This window comes from Chrysemys picta, chromosome 12 (assembly GCF_011386835.1).
Source record: "Chrysemys picta bellii isolate R12L10 chromosome 12, ASM1138683v2, whole genome shotgun sequence".
NCBI lineage: Eukaryota > Metazoa > Chordata > Testudines > Emydidae > Chrysemys > Chrysemys picta.
Window position 1 is genome coordinate 28,349,081 of NC_088802.1, and position 20,518 is coordinate 28,369,598.

General features: G+C 50.3%; 2 protein-coding genes and 1 pseudogene across 2 annotated transcripts; all 3 read left to right on the forward strand.

The window, feature by feature from the left end:
- LOC103307003 (zinc finger protein 501-like) overlaps window positions 1–9,104 on the forward strand; it is a 27,195-nt pseudogene extending 18,091 nt beyond the window's left edge.
- Window positions 7,655–18,668, forward strand: LOC101944714 (uncharacterized). The gene is made up of 4 exons (XM_065562580.1): window positions 7,655–7,794; window positions 12,409–12,523; window positions 12,901–17,459; window positions 18,061–18,668. Exons 3-4 carry the CDS (start codon window positions 16,919–16,921, stop codon window positions 18,561–18,563), a joined length of 1,044 nt encoding a protein of 347 aa, XP_065418652.1. The 5' UTR covers window positions 7,655–7,794; window positions 12,409–12,523; window positions 12,901–16,918; the 3' UTR covers window positions 18,564–18,668.
- On the forward strand, window positions 13,173–13,670 carry LOC135974566 (zinc finger protein 572-like). Its single transcript, XM_065562980.1, has one exon. The coding sequence runs from the start codon at window positions 13,173–13,175 to the stop codon at window positions 13,668–13,670; it is 498 nt and encodes a 165-aa protein (XP_065419052.1).
- Window positions 18,669–20,518: the final 1,850 nt, after the last annotated feature.

The following is a 20,518-nucleotide window of genomic DNA, read 5'->3' on the forward strand; positions in this document are numbered from 1 at the left end:
GAGCCTTGGCCTTGGGTGTTCCCTCCCCATCAGGGTAGGGTTCTGTGCCTCCACTGTGACCTCCTGCCCGAAGTCAGGGCGTAGTGCCTCTCGCCGGCTCTGGCTACGGGTCATGACTAAGGCGTTCTGGGGGTTACTTGGCCAGTCCTCTAGATCCCCCCCGCCCCATCAACACCTCAGTGAGCAAATGGTGGTGCACTCCCACGTCCTTGGGGCCTTCCTTGGACCCCCATTTTAGGTGTACCCTCGCCACAGGCACCTTGAATGATGTCCTGCCCACCCACGTCAGGGTCAGGAAGGTGTTGGGCATCACCTGATCTGGAGCTACCACCTCGGGCCGGGCCAGTGTCACCTCAGCGCCCGTGTCCCAGTATCCATAGACTTTCCTCCCATCCACCTCGAGGGGAACAAGGCACTCGCTCCGCAGGGACAGCCCCGTGCCCACCCTGTCAACGGAGAACTTGGTGTCCGGAGCATCCAGCCCCCCAGAGAAGCTGGCCTGGGGCCCTTCTCTCTCTTGAGCAGTTGATAAGCTCACAGCCCCCCTTGCCTGGGAAGCCTGCCCCTCGTCCGTCTGGGCCTCTACCAAGTTAACCTGGTGTGGGTTCAGTCTGCTCAGTCTGTCCTTGAGCTTAGGGCACTGGGCCCGAATGTGGCCTCTTTGGCCACAGTAATAGCAGCTCATGTCCCGTTGGTCCCCTTGAACCGGTCGGTTGTCCCTGATGCCGGGCGTTCCCCTTGGGAGGGGATTCCCCATATTCCCCCTTTGGGAGGTCCCAGGGTGACTCTCTCTCTGCATCGCGGCGGGCCTGTTCCTTTGGGACTTCTCCCTGCCACCCCCTGACTGGTTCTTCACAAACTCATCGGCCAGCCGCCCTGCATGTCGCAGGTTCTCTGGCTTTTTGTCCCTCAACCACAGCCTCAGGTCAGATGGGCACTGCTCATACAGTTGCTCCAGTACCAGCAGTTTAACCAAGTCCTCCTTTGTCTGGGCCTCATCTGCCCACTTGCTGGCGTATCCCTCCATGCGGACGGCTAGTTGCAGATATGAGACCTCAGGGGTTTTATACTGACTCAGGAGTCAGTACATCTCAGGAGTCAGCCCAAACTCACGTAGCAGGGCCTTTTTGAATAGTTTGTAGTCCCCTTTCTCTGCCCCTTCCAGTTGTCGGTACAGTGCCACGGCGTTGGGGTCCAGTAAGGGGGTGAGAACCCAGAGTCTGTCCGCAGGATCAACCTGGTGCAGCTTGCAGGCCGTCTCAAAGGCATCCAGGAAGTCATCCATGTCCTCCCCCCTCCTTACGCTGGGCCAGGATGCACTTATCAAAGCTCTGTGCAGTCCTGGGTCCCCCCTCACTCACTGCAGCTGGGGGCTCGCTGCCCCTCAGACTCGCCAGCTCCAGTTCATGCTGCCTCTGTTTCTCTTCATGCTGCCTCTGTCTCTCTTTCTCCTCCCGTTCATGCTGTCCCGTTCATGTTTTTCACGATCTGCCAGCTCTCTGTTTTAGCTCCTTCTCCCATTCCAGCCGCTTCTGCTCCATGGATGCGGAGCATCGCCGGGAGGACCCCCTGCTGGCCGGGGGGGTCACGGTGCCCTCGGTATTCGCTGGGCTCCTCCCCACCCTTCCCCTAGGCCTAGGAAGGAGGGGTCTTGGGAAGCCCTCAGCAGCCAACTGACCACTCCCAGCTGGGACAGACACTGGTGCCTGCGCTGCATCTGCCAGGCTGCTTCCCTCAGAGATAGGGATCAGTTCATTCAAGTGATCTCCTTCCTCCAGCTGGGCAATGAGCTGTTCTTTGGTGAGCCTCCCACTGCACAGCCCCCTCTGCTTGCAGAGCTCCACCAGGTTGCTCTTAAGCCGCTTGGCATACATCTTCCTGCTAGCCACTCACAGGCCTGGGTGCTCACCGCTCCCCACAGTTTCCTGGGAGAACCCCTATTGTGCCAGCCCTTCTCGAGGTCACCACCTCTCTGCCAGGGTCAAGCTGCAGACTCCTCCACCCCGGGACCGTTCACTGTGATCCCCCGGGGGACCCTGTTACTGCAAAAGTCCTTCTCACTGGTCACACACTCCCAGGGGTTAATCGCCCCCTGAAACCGTCCCTCGTTGACTCTTCAGCACGCCTGGTCCCCGTCAATCACCCTTCGTTTTACTGCTCCCCAGTCACTTACTGCAGGAAGCGCCGTCCATGGGGGTGCAGTAGATCCCACTGCTAACACCAGTTGTCACAGGGTGTGGGGGAGTCAGGGAGTCTGCATCCCTCTTCCTGAGATTCACAGTGACTCTCAGCCAGCCAGTAAAACAGAAGATTTATTAGATGACAGGAACACAGTCCCAAGCAGAGCGTATAGATACAACCAGAACCCCTCAATCAAGTGCTTCTGGGGGGTTTAGGGAACTTAGACCCCGCTTGGGGTTCCCTGCGTTGCACCACCCAGCCCAAACTGAAAAAAAAAAAAAAAAAACTCCTCCAGCAGCTCTCTCCCCCTTCCCTTCTGCTCCTCCTCTCCTTTGTTCAGACTCCAGGGCAGAAGGTGTCACTTCTCCCAACCCCCCTCCTGGCTCAGGTTACAGCTCAGGTAGCTTCCTTCCCATCCGCAATGTAACTCCCCTGCAACATTCCCAGGTCAAATCCACCCCGCTCCCTGCTCCGTCACACGGGGGTGCAGAGGTTGTAATCTGTGATGGAAACTTAGTGGTAAACCAGATACCTAGAGATGTAGCAACCTGTTCAGTTCCCCGGGGGAATAAATTAGGATCGTTCCCTAGGCAGTGGTTGAATCCTTCCTCCAGACCAGTGTGTCATGGGATCTTGTATGATTTATAGCCCAGTCCCTGTAGGGTGGGGCTGGGGAGAGGAAGGAGCCTCTCCCGGGGACTACTCATATCGGGGACTACTCATATCCAGAGCCTCTCTCTGGAAGTACTAACAGCACTGACCTTAATGAACGAGATCAACCCTTGTTCCTGTTCCTCCCCCCGCCCCCTGCAGCAGGATTTCCAATTTCCAAACCGGATGTGATCTCCCAGCTGGAACTAGGGGAGGAGCCTTGGGTCCCCGATCTCCAGGGCTACAAGAAAAGGGAGATCCTGAGAGATACCGACACAGGTGAGGATTCTGCTAAAATGACTTCGTTTTTGAATCCTCATGGCAGACATCACTCTGGGGGTTTCACCGATTGTGTGTGACCCTGTAGCTCCTACCCTCATCTCTAGCTGGATGGGATGAGGAGATAGAATTGGTCCCTGGCTTGCTCTCTTCTGGGAAAGGGTGTGGGGTAGAAAGAGGTAATTTTAATTGATGGATGCTAACACTTTATTTTAAAAATTACCAAAAATATGTAGTGTTGATAAACAAGCAATGGCAGGCCAGCTCTTACTAATTGTTTGTCTTCTGCCAACTCAGAGGTGTGGCTCCCACTACTTTCAATCACAGGGGTTCTTTGACATACTATTAAGAATTGGGTGAAACCTTGTTATGGGTTGTGTTAAAACTCCATTGAGATTGGTAGGGATGAACTTACCTTTCAGTCAACTTAACTGTAAGCATAAGCCCTACCTAAGACAAAGGGTGTGTGTGAACCCAAGCAGGAGAATCTGGCTAAGTATTGTTTTGGGGAGGGGTGTGTGTGTGTGTGTGTGTGTGTGTGTGTGTGTGTGTGTGTGTGTGTGTGTGTGTGTGTGTGTGTGTGTGTGTGTGTGTGTGTGTGTGTGTGAAGAAAAATCACACAAGAAGAGGCTGAAGTCGGGTCAACACCTAAAACTTAGGTCACCCTATCTATATCGCTCAGGGGTGAGAGAAATTCCATGCACTGTGTGATGTAATTATGTTGACGACGAATTCTTCCATCAACCCTAACCCCAACTCATGCACACCTCCAAGAGGTGCATATCTACATTGATTGAAAAAACCCCTTCTGACAATGTAGGAAATGTCTACACTACAGTGGCATAGCTGCTGCACTGTAGTTGTTCTGCTGTAATGTAGACATACCCTGAGAGGAAGAGGCAGCCTGAAGGAGCAGATGAAAGCATGGTGGCTGACCCTGGAAGAGACCTGGGAAGAGGTTTTTGGGTCAAGGGTGCAGGTTCAAAGCGTGTTCTTGGTGTTGTGAGCAAAAGAATCTGCTTCCTGCTATTTGATTCCCTCTGCATCCAGAGATACAGTGTACATTCTTTGTAAATAAACAAAACTGCATGAAAGGAATACTTATCGCCAATTTCTACGGTTGGCTTCTTCTTGAGTCTTCTGTTTTTCTTACTTGTCTGTGGCAACTTGCTTGGAGATGGGCACAGGATGAGTTGTGAAGTGCTTGCTGTCTTAGCAGGGTAGCAGAGGGTTGTGCTCACTTCACAGTTTATTTATACTCTTCTCTTTCCTATTTCCATGAAATTATAGAAAAACTTCTTTCAGGCTTGTTTAGCGTCAAAGCTGGTGCTGTCACTCTTTCATGGGCTCCATGCCTTCGGGGTTGGCTTAGGTGACACCTTCAACTCCTGAATATGCAATCAGCCTAATGAGCGTGCAACATTTCTTAAATTGCCTTTGCCCTTTTTGTGGCAGGAAAGCATTTGATAACTTTAAAAGTTACTTTTAAAACTTCCTTTTTATTCAGTCCATTTTCTGAGATATTCTTTCAATTTTATTAGAGTTTGACAGGAAATGAAATTCTATTTTCAAAAAGTTCAAACACTCCCATTCCTCATATAAAGTCTTCTAGTTCTCAAAATTGTCTCTTTCAATTCAATAACTCTTACAAAGCCTCTAGCTTAAATAATTAAAAAGTTGTTGACTCTTGCAACAGCTTTGTCTTCCAGAGTTGGGTGAGGGTTTGCCTGTGCACTGCCAATAATTAATTCTCCATTAATGTAAATATCTTATACTTAAATCTTATTCTTACATTAATAAAATTAATTTAGCATCAAATCACTTTGCTACATTTGTGCATGAGACATCTTACCATTCATAGAACAATATCAGGCAGTTTTCATATGAACATTTTCATTTAGATTCAAAATATTTGCAAATATTCATCTCCTTAAGCATTCGAGAAACAATAAAGATTTTCACTTTTTAAGTGGAAACATGATTTGGAAGTAACCAATGTCTTCCGTAAAATATTTCCCACCATAAATTGTCTCCATATTTAAAGAATGAAGACATTAGTGTGTTTACAAAACAAATCAATTTCAATAAGGATATTTCTAGAATTCTTTGGGTGGGTTTAACTGAAGTTTTTCTTTGTAAATATGATGGCTATAAAAGACTCAGTTTTATTACTTGGTTTAGAGCTGTGATAGCACATCTTAAGCATTACTTCTTTTTGAGGTTTTCTGAACAAAAACATCCTCACATTCTTTTTCACATCCAGGACTCTTTCTCAACCATACATATCTGACAAAATCTCTTTTCTGGTGATAAAGATCATATCTATACCACATTGGCATCTTGTACAAGAGGGATGTGTCCTGTTTCTTCATGTAACACTCTGATAGGTTTGGTTGCTTTTTGACCAAATGGTTTCTAGATTTACAACCTACCAGGATATTGTAATTACAGACTCTTAACAAATATTCTATACAAAGCAGGAATCACAATAACTAACACACATACATCTTTCAAAGCATGGTATAAAAGAAAGCAGTGTATAGAATGTTACAGTTCAATAGAAGCTATACAGCTGCATTCTAGAGTCTGCATAAACACACTTGGAGGTAATAGATTCTCCTTAGCCATAAAGCGATGTTTATCTTTACTGACATGTGTTTGTCTTTGGGAGATAAGGTAGAAGAGACTCCTTTGGTTAGCTTGATTTTTTTCCCCATAATTAAATAAACAGAAATACATGTATGTGAGGTACTTTTCTGCAATCATCATATGTATGAGAGCAATGGTAAATATATTTAAGCTTCAGTATAAGAACAGGAAGGTTTGATGGCATAATATTTAAATTTATTAATATTTTGCATTAATATTTAGGTCTCTCACCTACCAGGGTTTGAGGGATTTAGCTCCTAATATTTGTCTCCCCATCAACTCTCAATATACTGACTGACTCCTGTCTGGTTTCTCTCTGTCCCAGCAGATGACTGGACAGTGAGTGAGAAGGAGGAGGAGAACTCTCAGCAGGGATGTCCTGAGCCAGTGGAACCACACGGGGTGGTCTCAGGAAGCGGTGAAGGGAACTTTTCTCAGAGTCCTGAGCAGCGAGAAGCCCATGAGAGTCAGTGCAGGCCAGAGAAGCAGCAGGGAAACCAGCCAGAGAAGATACAGTGTAAATCCTCTCAGAGGAGCAGAGGGAACAAGAAAATCAAAGAAGCTGTTCGACAGAGAATTCCCACTAGAGAGGGACCCTATATGTGCGGCAACTGTGGGAGAAGCTTCCTTTGGAAATCCGTTCTTCTTATTCATCAGAGAATCCACACAGGAGAAAAACCCTACAAGTGCCCTGACTGCGAGAAACGCTTCAGCCTGCGTGGAAACCTCATTGCACATTACAGAATCCACACAGGAGAGAAATTCTACACATGCACTGACTGCGGGGAAAGCTTCAGTCTCAGCTCAGACCTCACAAAACATCAGAGAAACCACATGGGAGAAAAACCCTACACCTGCAGTGAGTGCGGGAAAAGCGTCAGACTCCGCTCCCACCTCATTGCACATCAGGGAATCCACAGGGAGAGAGACCCTATAAGTGTCCCGAGTGTGGGAAAAGCTTCAAACGCAGCTCATCGGTTATCAGACATGAGAGAATCCACACAGCAGAGAAGCCCTATAAATGCCCCGACTGCGGGAAAAGCTTTAGCCGGAGCTGGTACCTTATTACCCATCAGAGAAGCCACACAAGAGTGAAGCCCCACACATGCTCCCTGTGCGGGAAAAGCTTCCGCCAGAGCTCACACCTTATTTCACACCAGCGAACCCACATGGGGGAGAGCGCCTATAAATGCCCCCAGTGTGAGAAAAGCTTCAATCAGAAGTGGAACCTTATTAAACATCAGAGAACCCACACGGGCGAAAAGCCCCACAAATGTCCTGAGTGCGGGAAAAGCTTTGGTCAGCGCTCACACCTGGATTCACACCAGAGGACCCACACAGGCGAAAAACCCTGTGAATGTCCCAAGTGCGGGAAAAGCTTTGGTTGGTGCTCCAACCTTATTGCACATCAGAGAGTCCACACAGGAGAGAGACCATATAAATGCCTGACCTGTGGAAAAAGCTTCCGATACAGCTCAGACCTCAGTAAACATCAGAAAAAACACATGGGAGAGAAACCCTAAAAATGCAATGAGGGCACGTCTCAGAGCAGACTTGAATACATATCAGAGAATCCACACAGGACACAAACCCTAGAGGGGTCCTGGATGGGGATGGGCCATGTGGATAACACCTTTGCCGATTCCCATGAATCTGAGTGTCAGGCCAGGCTGGAGTGGCCGTGTAACAAGGACATGTAACAGTTATTAAAGCAGAGAATAAAATCACCTTCCTGGAAGGGAGTCCTGTAGAGCAAGAGACTGAGATGTTGTGATGGGATTTGATTCTCACTTCTCAAGGAAGCTCTGAGTGTCCCCTCTTCAGCTCCTACATTTAAGTTTGGTACTAGGAACCTATAACAATCTTTATCTTGTAACTTCTGGTTTATTCTGTCCGGTGTTTTATTTAATGGAATTGATACGTACAGGAGCAATGTTGGACTCAGGTTCAAAACATCCTATCCTGGGCTCTGGGCACTGAGTCAAGGCAACGGTTTAATTGTGATTTTTCTTGATTTGAACAAGGAGGAATGAGGTAGATCCCAGTTTCTCAAATGCTCAGAGTCCTTTATCTGGAGAAGACAAGAGTCTGAAAATTGATCTTTGTGGGGTGAAATGGGGCCTCCAGGAAAGTCTCTTTAAGGGTTTATTTTATACTGTACAATCTAGCAGCTAGAAGAACAGGAGTACTTGTGGCACCTTAGAGACTAACAAATTTATCAGAGCATAAGCTTTTGTGGGCTAATAAATTTGTTAGTCTCTAAGGTGCCACAAGTACTCCTGTTCTTTTTGCGGATACAGACTAACACGGCTGCTACTCTGAAATCTAGCAGCTGAAATGACACTTGGATTCTGCTTTTTATTCCCATGTAGTTACTATGAATTCACAGATCTAGAAGGTTTAGCTAGATGACTGAGTTACTGATATCTGCCAGTAGAGTTACATACATACACTGTCATGGGTCTCCAGTTTTCCTTTTCAATACATGTATACACTACAGAGACCCCGTAATGAGTAGGTGAACTCCATGACCTGTTTACTTGTTCCTATTCCATGAGAATGGCCATACTAGGTCAGACCAAAGGGGCTGACCACAAGGCTGAGTAATTATCCCTTGTACATTTAGAATCTAGGTCCATTAAATGCACTGTTGTTCCATTGTAATTATCTTGCTGTTTCTTTCTTTCTTTTTTTTTTTATACAGGCACTTAAACACACAAAAAAATCAAAGTTCACGTAGAAGCTAATTCTCTGTACTCCAAAAATACTTCATTGACTGAGTTGGGGGCGGGGGGAAAGTGTTAACTTTACAATGGACTATTTAATATTAATCAGCTGTTTGTATGAAGTAGTGGTAAGGATGGGTGAAATGAAGAACACAGTGAAATTGAAGCCACAGGTTTACATTTTAATTTGAATTTGAGGCTGATAGATTCATTGAAGTTAGGCCATGTCTACATGGGAAAGATTTTTCTGGTGTACGTTTTTCTGCTCTAACTGTATCAGTATAACTATCGTGAAAGAATGCATCCACTCCTCTTTGTTTGTGCCACTTTTAGCTGCTTCCCTTCTGAATTGTTGCTCTGCACTTTGGTCAAAATAACCATGGAGCATCCTGAGCAGATACCCCGGGACACAATGTTCCACCACTGGGCTCTCTGCATTGTGGGATGCTTACCACAACCAACTGGTAAACTAACTGGTTTGTTAGTTTGGGGTCAAACTAACAAACTCCTAGGATTCCTCGTCTGGCATCCCATAATTCATCTTTTTTTTTTTTTTTGTCCCTTGCCAGTGACATTTTCAAACTGCAGTAAGGCAGCATGAGGAAGTTACTGTTGAGGCCATGGTCCTGACCGTCCCTAATATGAACAGGCTGTTCTGTGTGTACTGGCAGTCATGCAGCTGGACAGCTTCGGATGGGTGGGAGACAGCCATGGCAATATGGCTAGCAGAGAAGGATGAAATAGAGCAGTTACTTTTTCATGACAGTTTCCTGAGGGGAGCACTGCTTCAGGTCTCTGCCAACTAGCACTGGCCAGCGGGATGGGATAGCACTGCAGAACAGGGAGTAACAGACATGATGGCAGAACCTCAGGATGAAATTCAGCATAGACAAATGTAAAGTGCTACAATGGGGGATGAAAAAACAAATGCACAAATACTGAATGGGGAATAACTGGCTTGGCAGCAGCACTGCTGAGAAGGATCTGGGAATTGTGGATCTCATCCCCAACATGAGTCAACAGTGCAACGCTGTTGCAAAAAAAGGAAAAGCAATTTTAGGTTGCATTAGCAAAGGCATAGCATGCAAGTCACAGGACCCGATAGTACCGCTCTACTTGGTGCTGGTTAGTGGAGTACGCTGTCCAATTTTGGTTACCAATGAATAGAAAGGATGTATAGAAATTAAAAAGGATCCAGAGGCATGCAACAATGATCAAATGCAAGTCATATGAGAAAAGGCTGAAGGAACTGGGTAAGTTTAGTTTGGAAAAGAGGAGATGAAGGGGGGACATGACAGCGGTCTTCAGATACTTGAAAGGCTGCCATAAAAAAAATGGAGAAAAGTTGTTCTTTCTTGCCAGAGAGGGCAGGTCAAGAGCAACGGGTTCAAACTACAGCATAGCATATTTAGATTAAATTTCAGGAAAAACTTCCTAGCTGTAGGAACAGTAAGACAATAGAACAGACTGGCTAGGGAGGTCATGGAAGCTCCTTCACTGGAGGTTTTCAAAAGGAGGCTGGATAGCCATCTGTTCTGGATGCTGTAGACACAACAAATCCTGCATCTTGGCAGAGGATTAGACTAGATGACCCTTGCAGTCCCTTCTAACCCTATAAATTCTAACACAAGCACTCCAGGTGAGTACATGCAGTGCTGACACAAGCAGCCAAGTATACATATGCCCAAGCAATGTATAGACCAGGGATCGGCAACCTTTGGCACGCGGGTCGCCAGGGTAAGCACCCTGGCGGGCCGGGCCGGTTTGTTTACCTGCCGCGTCCGAAGGTTCGGCTGATCGTGGCTCCCACTGGCCGCGGTTTGCCGCTCCGGGCCAATGGGGGCTGCGGGAAGTGGCGTGGGCCGAGGGATGTGCTGGCTTCTGTTTCCCGCTGCCTCCATTGGCTTGGAGCGGCGAACTGCAGCTAGTGGGAACTGCCGGGGCTGAGCCGCTGCTGCTCCCCAGCGGGGTGTGTGCGGGGAGAGCCCTTCCCTAGCGCCCCTCTGTGCCCAGCAGGGGGGACTTTCTCCGGGGGGCTGGAACCAGCCCCTGGGGCAGCCCTGGGCTCTGCCCACACCAGCCCCTGAGCCGGAGCCTGCAGGTGAGGGGAGAGACCCAGGGGAAAGGGCTGGGGCCGGGCCCCTCCTCGCCCCAGCTCTGCTCCCGGGCTGGGGTCTGCGAGTCCCAGAGCTGCTGCTGTCCCCCAGCTCTGCTCCCCTGAGCGCCTGCAGGAGCCGAGCCAGCTCCGGGAGAGCGAATGCCCTGGGACCGGGCTAGGGACCAAATCTCCCAGCCCGAGGGAAGGGGAGAGGGGGCAGGAGGGAGACGGAGAGAGATTGGCAGGGGCAGCAGGAGCAGTAGGTAGGGAGGGAGGTTCCCCCAGCCCTGCCCAGCCCCATTCCCTGCAGCATCCTGGGACAGATTGACTTTCCTGGGACACTGTGAGGGGCAAGGAGAGGAAAAGCCAGTTCTTGCCTCTGCCTAGTCCCTGAGCTGCTGGGGGAATGTGCTGCCCTGTGGACAGTGTCAGGGGATCCCCCAAAGTGGTTCCTTTGGTCCTGCTCTTTTCCAGCGCTTGGTTCACACACTCTGTTGCTGGGGAGTTAAAATGTATCAGTGGGTTTAGCCGTGGTGGGAAGGGCTGGGTCTGCCCTGCATTTCTCTGTAGAATTTTTAGATGCATCTAAATGATTGAGGAACTGAAGTCCCACTTTTCAAAACAGACTTTCAATGAGAGCCAAACTTGTAATGTGCCTCTGGCCGTGTCTACCCACAGTAGCTGCACGGCTTTGTCTTTCCCCCTAGAGTGACATAATCCCCCTGGCATTGATACAGTGACATCCTCTAGCCCCCTCCTATCCAATTCAGCATGCTGCTGCAAGCTCATTCTCCTGGCCCCTCGCTTCAACCTCTCTTTCCATCCCCCTGCTGGCCACCCCTTCTAGAATCATAGAATATCAGGTTTGGAAGAGACCTCAGGAGGTCATCTAGTCCAATCCCCTGCTCAAAGCAGGACCAACACCACTATATCATCCCAGCAAGGCTTTGTTAAACCTTAAAAACCCCTAAGGATGGAGATTCCACCACCTTCCTAGGTAACCCATTCCAGTGCTTCACCACCCTCCTCTCTGTCACATCTAGTCGCTTGTCTTCCCTGTGGAGGTCGTTCATGGGCTATCCCCACTCTTCCTGTCGTCTTTCATTTGCTACTGGGATGCTGACCTATATTGTCTCCTTGTGCTCCCCCATCTCTGTGTTCCCATCTGTTGTGTCTTGTATAATTATATTTTAAGCTCTCTGGGGCAGGGACTTTTTTTGTTCTGTTTGTACGGCACCAAGCACAAGGTCCTGGCCATGACTAGCAATTCTAAGTGCTATGGCAATACAAATACTGTATTTATTACTATTATTATAATTTATTTATTGACCACATAAAAGTGTTTAAAGACAGCTTATTCACCCCCTACAAGCATGAATAGCTCAACTGGTACAGAACCTCTGTGTAGATCAGGCCACTTTTGAAAACAGGATTTTGGTTTCTAAAACACTTCACTGTTTTTGAAATTTTTATCCCTCCAGACCGATTCTTTTTCCTGGCATTGCATTGTCTGGAACTTCCATCTGAAGGGAAAGAACCTGCGGGAAATTCAGGCGTGAAATGTGCCACATACCAGTGTCAGAGAGCAGATCCAGATGACACTGCCATAAATGTGCTGGTGTTTCCCTGGATCCTGTTTACACTGGTGCTTCTAGGGTTGCCAGCACTGGGGTACTGTTAGCATCAGGGATTTCCAAGAAATATCTAGTGCAGAGGAAGGTAAATGGGGCTGAGTTTAAAACCCTGGGTTTAAAATTCTTTATAACAAATACTTAGTGTGGATGTAACACACCTGAACTCAGCTGTTCTCTTTCTTCCAAGCAGGATTTCCCTATTTGGAAAGCTGATATGATGTTCATGATGGAAGGAGAGGAAAAGCTGTGGGTTCCTGACCTCCAGGTCTCTGTGGGAAGGGAGATCCTGAGAGGGGCCTGCACAGGTGAGGAACTGGCTAAACTGATTTGAAAATCATCAGTGGATTAAGGAAGAAGCTGGGATTCCCACAAAGGCCCTGTGAGCTCCTCCCATTCAGATAGGTGTCATATCCTCACAGTAGGCATCACTTATCGCTTCCCACCCTCCATGACTGACCCCTGGCAGTAGCTCCCCCCCTCTGCGTGTTCAGGTGGGATGTGGAGAACAAATTGGTCCCCTCCCCTCTTTCCTCTGGGGAAGGGCTTAGGGGATTCAGCTCCTGATGTTTCAATCTCTCCAGCATTTATTTGTGCTTGTTCCTCCATTTCCCATTCCCCAGCTGAGGTTCCCTTCCCCCCGCCACAAGGAGTGACTCCTGTCTGGATTCTGTCTCTGTCCCAGCAGGTGACGGGATGCTGAGGGAGAGTGAGGAGGAGAATCCCCAGCAGGAAGGTGCTGAGCCAGTGGAACTGCCAGGGATGTTGTCAGGAAGAGTTGAAGGGGATGTTTCCAAGAGTCCTGAGCAGGCAGAAGCCTGTGAGAGTCAGTGCAGGGTATCTAGCCATGACAGAAACCAGCCAGGGAAGGAAGGGAGTAAAACCACTCAGAGGGGAAGAGGAGTCAGGAAACTCAAAGAAATCATTCAGCAGAGAAACCGGAGAGAGGAGAGATCCATGACATGTGGGGAATGTGGGAAGAGCTTCCACTGGAGATCAGCCCTCATTGTGCACCAGAGAATCCACACAGGCGAGAGACCCTATAAATGTGAGAAGTGTGAGAAAAGCTTCAGCCAGAGCTTGACCCTTTTTGAGCACCAGAGAATCCACATTGGAGGGAAGCCTTATAAATGCCCCAACTGTGGGAAAAACTTTAGCGCCAGGAGGTACCTTATTCAGCATCAGAGACTCCTCCTGGGAGAGAAACCCTACGGGTGCTCCGAGTGTGGGAAGAGCTTCAGCCAGAGCTCAACTCGTATCAGGCACCAGCGAATCCACAAGGGAGAGAGACCCTACAAATGCCCTGACTGTGGGAAAAGCTTCAGTCAGAGCTCCAACCTCATCACGCATCAGAGATCCCACACGGGAGAGAGGCCATACACATGCCTTCACTGCGGGAAAAGCTTCGGCCGGAGCTCAATCCTTATTCGACACCAGAGAACCCACATAGACTAGAAATTCACAATTTTCTTTTACTGGAGTCTGAAGCAGTGCAAATAAACTGGGAAATGCATTGTCTGGGGAGGGGTAAGGGAACTGACATGCTGAGAGGCAGAGGGGGAGGTGCTGATTACTGAGATTGTAGGGGACAGAAAGGGGTGTGAGGATCTGCGGCCCAGATCCTCAAAGGTACTTAAGCATTGCTCTGCTCAGTCTTGCAACACCTAATTCCTCAGCACCCTGCTGCCCAGTGGAATTCGCTTCCCTCCCTGTACAATGCATGGGGAGAGTTAGGTGTCCAGGGAAGAGATTCCTGAAGCCAGCAAACTGTGCGGGGAGCCATTGAAGCTAGCCAGGAGTGAAATGCCAAGCCGAGGGGTGGGGAGACGAGAGGGGCTTAGCTGCCTAAGCAGCTGACCTGGTGTGCAGGGCTGACAGGCCAGATAGGATGTGTTTATACTGCTGCTGAGAGTGTGCCTCAGCCCGGGTAGACAGATTTGTACTAGCGGGGCTTGAGCTGTCACACAATCAGTGTGAACATTGCAGTCGGGCTGAAGCCGAGGGTGTTGGTTGGGCTTAAGCGCCCGAGATGCAGCCCAAGCTGCAATGTCCACACTGCTATTTTTAATATGCTAGATCGAGGCTTGCTAATGTGAATCTATGTGAGGTTTGTTTTCAGCTGCACTGTAGACATACCCAATAGGGCCCTGTGCAGACCCCATCTGAGAGGCTGGGCCCAGTGTAGCTGCCCAGAGCCCTTACTTGCAGGGACCCAGCTGTCCCTGTCTCACTGTCCTATCTCTCTTGTGAGTCTTTCTATCATTTAAACAACAAGAACGTGACTCTGACCCCATACTCCTGGCCATTGGGGGGGTGTATGGCTGGGGCATGAGCGTAAATAGGCAGGTGGAGGGGAATGAAGAGCTGCAGTGACCTTGGGATGACCTGGGGGTATCCCTGAAATAAAAGGTTCCTGGTGCTGATGGGCACCTGGCCCCCAGGGCTGCCCAAAGCCCCAGCTGGCAGCAGGGAGCAGGTTTCTCTGGGCTGTGTCTCTGGTCCATTCGCTCTGGAGGTTTCTCTCTGCTCAGGAAGGAGAGAAGGACTTTGGCTGGATCCCCCCTGTGCTGCGTTTCTGTCCTGGGGGGAGCACAGATTCATTAGCTGCTGTCATTAGAGTGCTCTGATTATTGCCAAGGGTGGGGAATCACAACCCAGATCCACAGAGGGACTCAGGCATGGCAGAGCTCAGCATTTGGGTGCCAAGGAAATCACAGGAACAGCACCGTGATCCACAGAGCCTGAGGTTGGTGCCTGGGCCCCCTCTTCAATGAATGGGCTGAGATAGGTGCCCCTGAACGTGAGCCAAAAACCCAGTGCACTAGATAGTGCCAACGGGAGGTGGCCAGCTGAGAGGTATGTCTTAAACTCCACCCCTTTCACTGAAAGTTAGATGCCTAAGTACAGGCTGCAGGGAGGCGCCCAGCTCTGCTTGTGAGCCATGTCCAGGAGCCTCTGCCTAGAGTCAGGTGGTGCCAGTTATTGCAAGAATGCGTTAGGCACCTGTCTTGCTCCATGCAAATGGCTGGACAAGATGGTGGTGACACCACTTGTGTGGGAGATCCAGGTTCAGTTCCCCCCTCTGCCATGTTGGGGAAAAGAGAATTTGAATGGGAGTTTCTTAAGTCTTAGCTGAGTGCCCTGGCCTATGGGATATTCTGATGTGGGGCTTCTAACCACTGGGCTAAAAGTTATAAGAGAGGTAGTCCCACAGCCAGATTTTGGATGGGACCTGATCTGGTAGGTGTGGTCAGCACCCACCCACTGGATCATAGGCAGCTGAACACCTGCCTTTCTCCATGGATCACTCTGGGGCTGGGGCAGGGCACATAGGGGTCTGGATGCCCACAGTGAGGTAGCCGTATGCTTGCCCAGAGGCATGTAGATGCTGAGGGAACTGTCACTCTGCATACTTGGGGGTGGAGTGAGTTTCAGCTCCTACAGGGTTCTATGGGAGGTCTGTGGGTCACAGAGGAGCATAAAACTGGGAATTAGCACCTAGGTCTGGGGTTAGTGGCCTAATTACCCATGTGGCTCAGGGCGCTCCCTCCATTTGGGATCCTCAGCTGCAAATCTTCTGCTGGCATCAGGCACCAGAGCCAGGTCAGACGCTCAGATAGCCCAGGCTGGAGCAACCTAAACTGTCTCTCTCTCTGCAGTCTCCGGGTCACACCTGGTCCATCTCTCACGCTCGCCCTATGTTTCCCTGTGCCCCCAGCTGTCTTCTGTGCGGGAGCTGTACTGCCCCGACTCCCTCCACCTCTGGACCTCCTGCCACAGGGCCTGTCGGTCACCTAACAGATGTTAGGGGTGCTCAGAGCACCCCTACAGGATCAGGCGTGGCTGGGGAGCAAGGATTCCCCAGCCTCATTTGAGAATCTGACTTCTGGGGTGCTGGCTGGAGCGGAGGCACAGAGTGGCTCTGTAGCTGTGGGGCAGCATCAGCCTCTAGGTGGATTTGTGAATGTCAACCAGTGGAAACATAGGTGCTGCGGGGACATAGGAGCCTACTGGGTTAGGCGGCAGCTTTGACAATGTCAGTGATGCCCAGTGGCAGAATTAGGTGCCTGATGAGGCAGAGAGGCACCTGAACACCTTTGTGGAGCTGGGCCCATGTTCCTCTTGTTATCTGTAACCCCTCCATGACGGACCCCACCGAGTGCCCCCGACCTAGTGCGCTGCTTCCTGAACAGCGGTCGGCGGGGGCTGGAGGAAGGAGACATGGGGGGTTTGTGCAAGGACATGTCCGGTGCTAGATCAGAGTGCATTTGTGGGGATGTTCTCCACACCCAGAGAAGAGACAGCACAGGGAAACCCAGGCCTGGTCTACACTACGGGTTTAGGTCGACTTTAGCAGCGTTAAACCGAATAAAGCCTGGACACGTCCACACAACGAAGCCCTTTCTTTCGACTTAAAGGGTCCTTTAAACCGGTTTCTTTACACCACCTCTGACGAGGGGATTAGCGATAAAACCGGTCTTTGCGGGTCGGAATTGGGGTAGTGTGGACGGAATTCGACGTTATTGGCCTCCGGGAGCTATCCCACAGTGCTTCATTGTGACCGCTCTGGACAGCACTCTCAACTCAGATGCACTGACCAGGTAGACAGGAAAAGACCCGCGAAGGTTTGAATTTCATTTCCTGTTTGCCCAGCGTGGAGAGCACAGGTGACCCCGCAGAGCTCATCAGCACAGGTAACCGTGATGGAGTCCTCCCAGGATCGCAAAAGAGCTCCAGCATGGACCGAACGGGAGGTACGAGATCTGCTCGCCATATGGGGAGATGAAGCAGTGATAGCTGAACTCCGTAGCAGTAAAAGAAATGGAAAAGTATTAGAAAAGATCTCCAAGGCCATGAAGGACCGAGGCCATAACAGGGACACACAGCAGTGCCGCGTGAAAATTAAGGAGCTACGGCAAGCTTACCACAAAGCCAGAGAAGCAAACGGAAGGTCCGGGGCAGAGCCGCAAACTTGCCGCTACTACGCGGAGCTGCATGCGATCCTAGGGGGTGCAGCCACCACTACCCCAACCGTGTGCTATGACTCTCTCACTGGAGAAACACACAGGGAAGACGGTTCGGGGAATGAGGAAGGTGAGGATGGAGGTACTGTAGGTAGCTCACAGCAGCAAGGAAGCGGAGAAACCGGTTTCCCCAACAGCCAGGATATGTTTGTGACCCTGGACCTGGAACCAGTAACCCCCGAACTCACCCAAGACCCTCAGGGCACACAGGAGACCTCTGGTGAGTGTAACTTTGTAACTATTTGTAAACATTACAAAAAAAAAGCAAGTGTGTTTAATGATTAATTTGCCCTGGCAATCGCGGCCAGTACATCTACTGGAAAGTCTGTTAACGTGTATGGGGATGGAGCGGAAATCCTCCAGGGACATCTCCAGAAAGCTCTCCTGGTTGAAATGGGGTGATTTTATTAAGGGGACATTCAGAGGCGCCCGTTCCTGCTCTTCTGACCAGAAATGTTCCCCGCTGTTAACCACGCGGTGGGGGGAGGGGTGAAGTGATCATCCCAGAGAATCGTGTGTGTGTGTGGGGGGGGGGTGGGGTGGTTTACTTTTGTTTGTGCCGCATGTTAACCGGGAAACCGCAGCCCCCTCCTTTTACATTGAAACCCCATTTTAAATGGACAACCCAATTCATCCTTGATATGGGAAATGCGCTGCTGTTTGCAACCTTTCCCGCATGTTAAGAAGGTTAAAAAAGCCAAAACACTGTGGCCTACGATGGCTGCCTGCAAGCCGAAATATGCGACCTTGTAATGAAAGAGTGTACCCATTGTTCTCTAAAATGTGTCTTTTTTAACCACCTCTCCCTTCTCCTCCGCCAGCTGCAAATGTTTCTCCTTCGCAGAGGCTCGTGAACATTAGAAAGAGAAAACGTAGGACGAGGGACGAGATGTTCACGGAGCTGCAGATGTCCGCCCACGCTGATAAAGCACAGCAGAATGCGTGGAGGCAGTCAATGTCGGAGATGAGAAAAGCCCAATATGAACGAGAGGAGAGGTGGCAGGCTGAATCGTGGGATGAACAGAGCAAGTGGCGGGCTGAAGACGATAGGTGGCGTCAGCTTGCAGACAGACGGCAAGAGGCAATGCTCCGTCTGCTGGAGCATCAAACTGATATGCTCGAGCGTATGGTTGAGTTGCAGGAAAGGCAGCAGGAGCCGAGACCGCCGCTACAGCCCCTGTGTAACCAACAGCCCTCCTCCCCAAGTTCCAGAGCCTCCTCACCAAGACGCCCAAGAACACGGTGGGGGGGCCTCCGTCCACCCAGTCACTCCACCCCAGATGATCGCCCAAGCATCAGAAGGCTGGCCTTCAATAAGAGTTAAAGTTTTAAAATGCAGTGTGTCCTTTTCCATCCCTCCTCCCCCACCCATCCCAGGCTACCTTGGCAATTATCCCCCTACCTCTGTAAGGAACTAATAAAGAATGCATGAATGTTAAAAAAAATGACTTTATTGCCTCTGCAAGCGGGAGGGGAGGGTGGGGTGGGGTGGTTGGTTTACAGGGAAGTAGAGTGAACCGGGTCGGGGGGGGGGGCATTGGAGGGTTCATCAAGGAGAAACAAACAGAAGTTTCACACAGTAGCCTGGCCAGTCACAAAACTCGTTTTCAAAGCTTCTCTGATGCGCACCGCGCCCTGCTGTGCTCCTCTAACCGCCCTGGTGTCTGGCTGCGCGTAATCAGCGGCCAGGCGAGTTGCCTCAACCTCCCACCCCGCCATAAAGGTCTCCCCCTTACTCTCACAGATATTGTGGAGCGCACAGCAAGCAGCAATAACAATGGGGATATTCTTTTCGCTGAGGTCTGAGCGAGTCAGTAAGCTGCACCAGCGCGCTTTTAAACGTCCAAATGCACATTCCACCACCATTCGGCACTTGCTCAGCCTGTAGTTGAACAGGTCCTGACTCCTGTCCAGGCTGCCTGTGTACGGCTTCATGAGCCATGGCATTAAGGGGTAGGCTGGGTCCCCAAGGATCACGATAGGCATTTCAACATCCCCAATGGTCACTTTCTGGTCCGGGAAGAAAGTCCCTTCCTCCAGCTTTCGAAACAGAGCAGAGTTCCTGAAGACGCGAGCATCATGTACCTTTCCCGGCCATCCCACGTTGATGTTGGTGAAACGTCCCTTGTGATCCACCAGGGCTTGCAGCAGCATTGAAAAGTACCCCTTGCGGTTTACGTAGTCGGTGGCTTGGTGCTCCGGTGACAAGATAGGGATATGGGTTCCGTCTATGGCCCCGCCACAGTTTGGGAATCCCATTTCAGCAAAACCATCCACTATTGACTGCACGTTGCCCAGAGTCACTACCAGGTCTTTCATTGCCCTGGCAAATTGGATCACAGCAGCCCCCACCGTAGATTTGCCCACTCCAAATTGATTCCCGACTGACCGGTAGCTGTCTGGCGTTGCAAGCTTCCACAGGGCTATCGCCACTCGCTTCTCAACTGTGAGGGCTGCTCTCATCTTGGTATCCTGGCGTTTCAGGGCAGGGGAAAGCAAGTCACAAAGTTCCATGAAAGTGCCCTTACGCATGCGAAAGTTTCGCAGCCACTGGGAATCGTCCCATACCTGCAGCACGATGCGGTCCCACCAGTCTGTGCTTGTTTCCCGGGCCCAGAATCGGCATTCCACGGCATCAACCTGCCCCAGTGACACCATGATTTCCACATTCCTGGGGCCTGTGCCTTGTGAGAGGTCTATGTCCATGTCAATTTCCTCATCACTCTCGTCGCCGCGCTGCAATCGCCTCCTCGCCTGGTCCGGGTTTCGCCTTGGCATGTCCTGGCTCTGCATATACTCCAGGACAATGCGCGTGGTGTTCATAGTGCTCATAATTGCCGCGGTGATCTGAGCGGGCTCCATGATCCCAGTGCTAGCTATGGCGCCTGGTCAGAAAAAAGGCGCAAAAGTAGTATCTGATGGACCAGGAGAAGGAGGGAGGGCGGGAGGGAGGGAGGGCCGAGTGACAACATGGCGTACAGGTACAGGAACAGGGAGAAACACAAACAACTGTCACACAGAATGGTCCCCCCAAAGATTAAACTGAAAACCCTGGGCTTAGCAGGCCATTGATTTCACGGAGGAAGGGGAAGCAAATGAATACAGAACAAATCTATTTTTTACATCTTAAGCTGGCAGCCGACGGTGCAGCATGAGTGATAGCCTCTCCAGTACGATGATGACGGATACCAATCATAAAATACCATCATCTGCCAAAAGGCAAGGGGCTGCTGCTGTGTAGCAATGCAGCCCCACGTCTGCCAGCCCCACGTCTGCCAG

Bases quoted from the DNA above. Each gene is read 5' to 3' on its own strand.
- LOC135974566 (XM_065562980.1), top strand. From the start codon at position 13,173: ATGACATGTGGGGAATGTGGGAAGAGCTTCCACTGGAGATCAGCCCTC.
- LOC101944714 (XM_065562580.1), top strand. From the start codon at position 16,919: ATGGAGTCCTCCCAGGATCGCAAAAGAGCTCCAGCATGGACCGAACGG. The intron at 17,460-18,060 runs GTGAGTGTAACT...CTCCTCCGCCAG, and splicing joins GGGCACACAGGAGACCTCTG to CTGCAAATGTTTCTCCTTCG.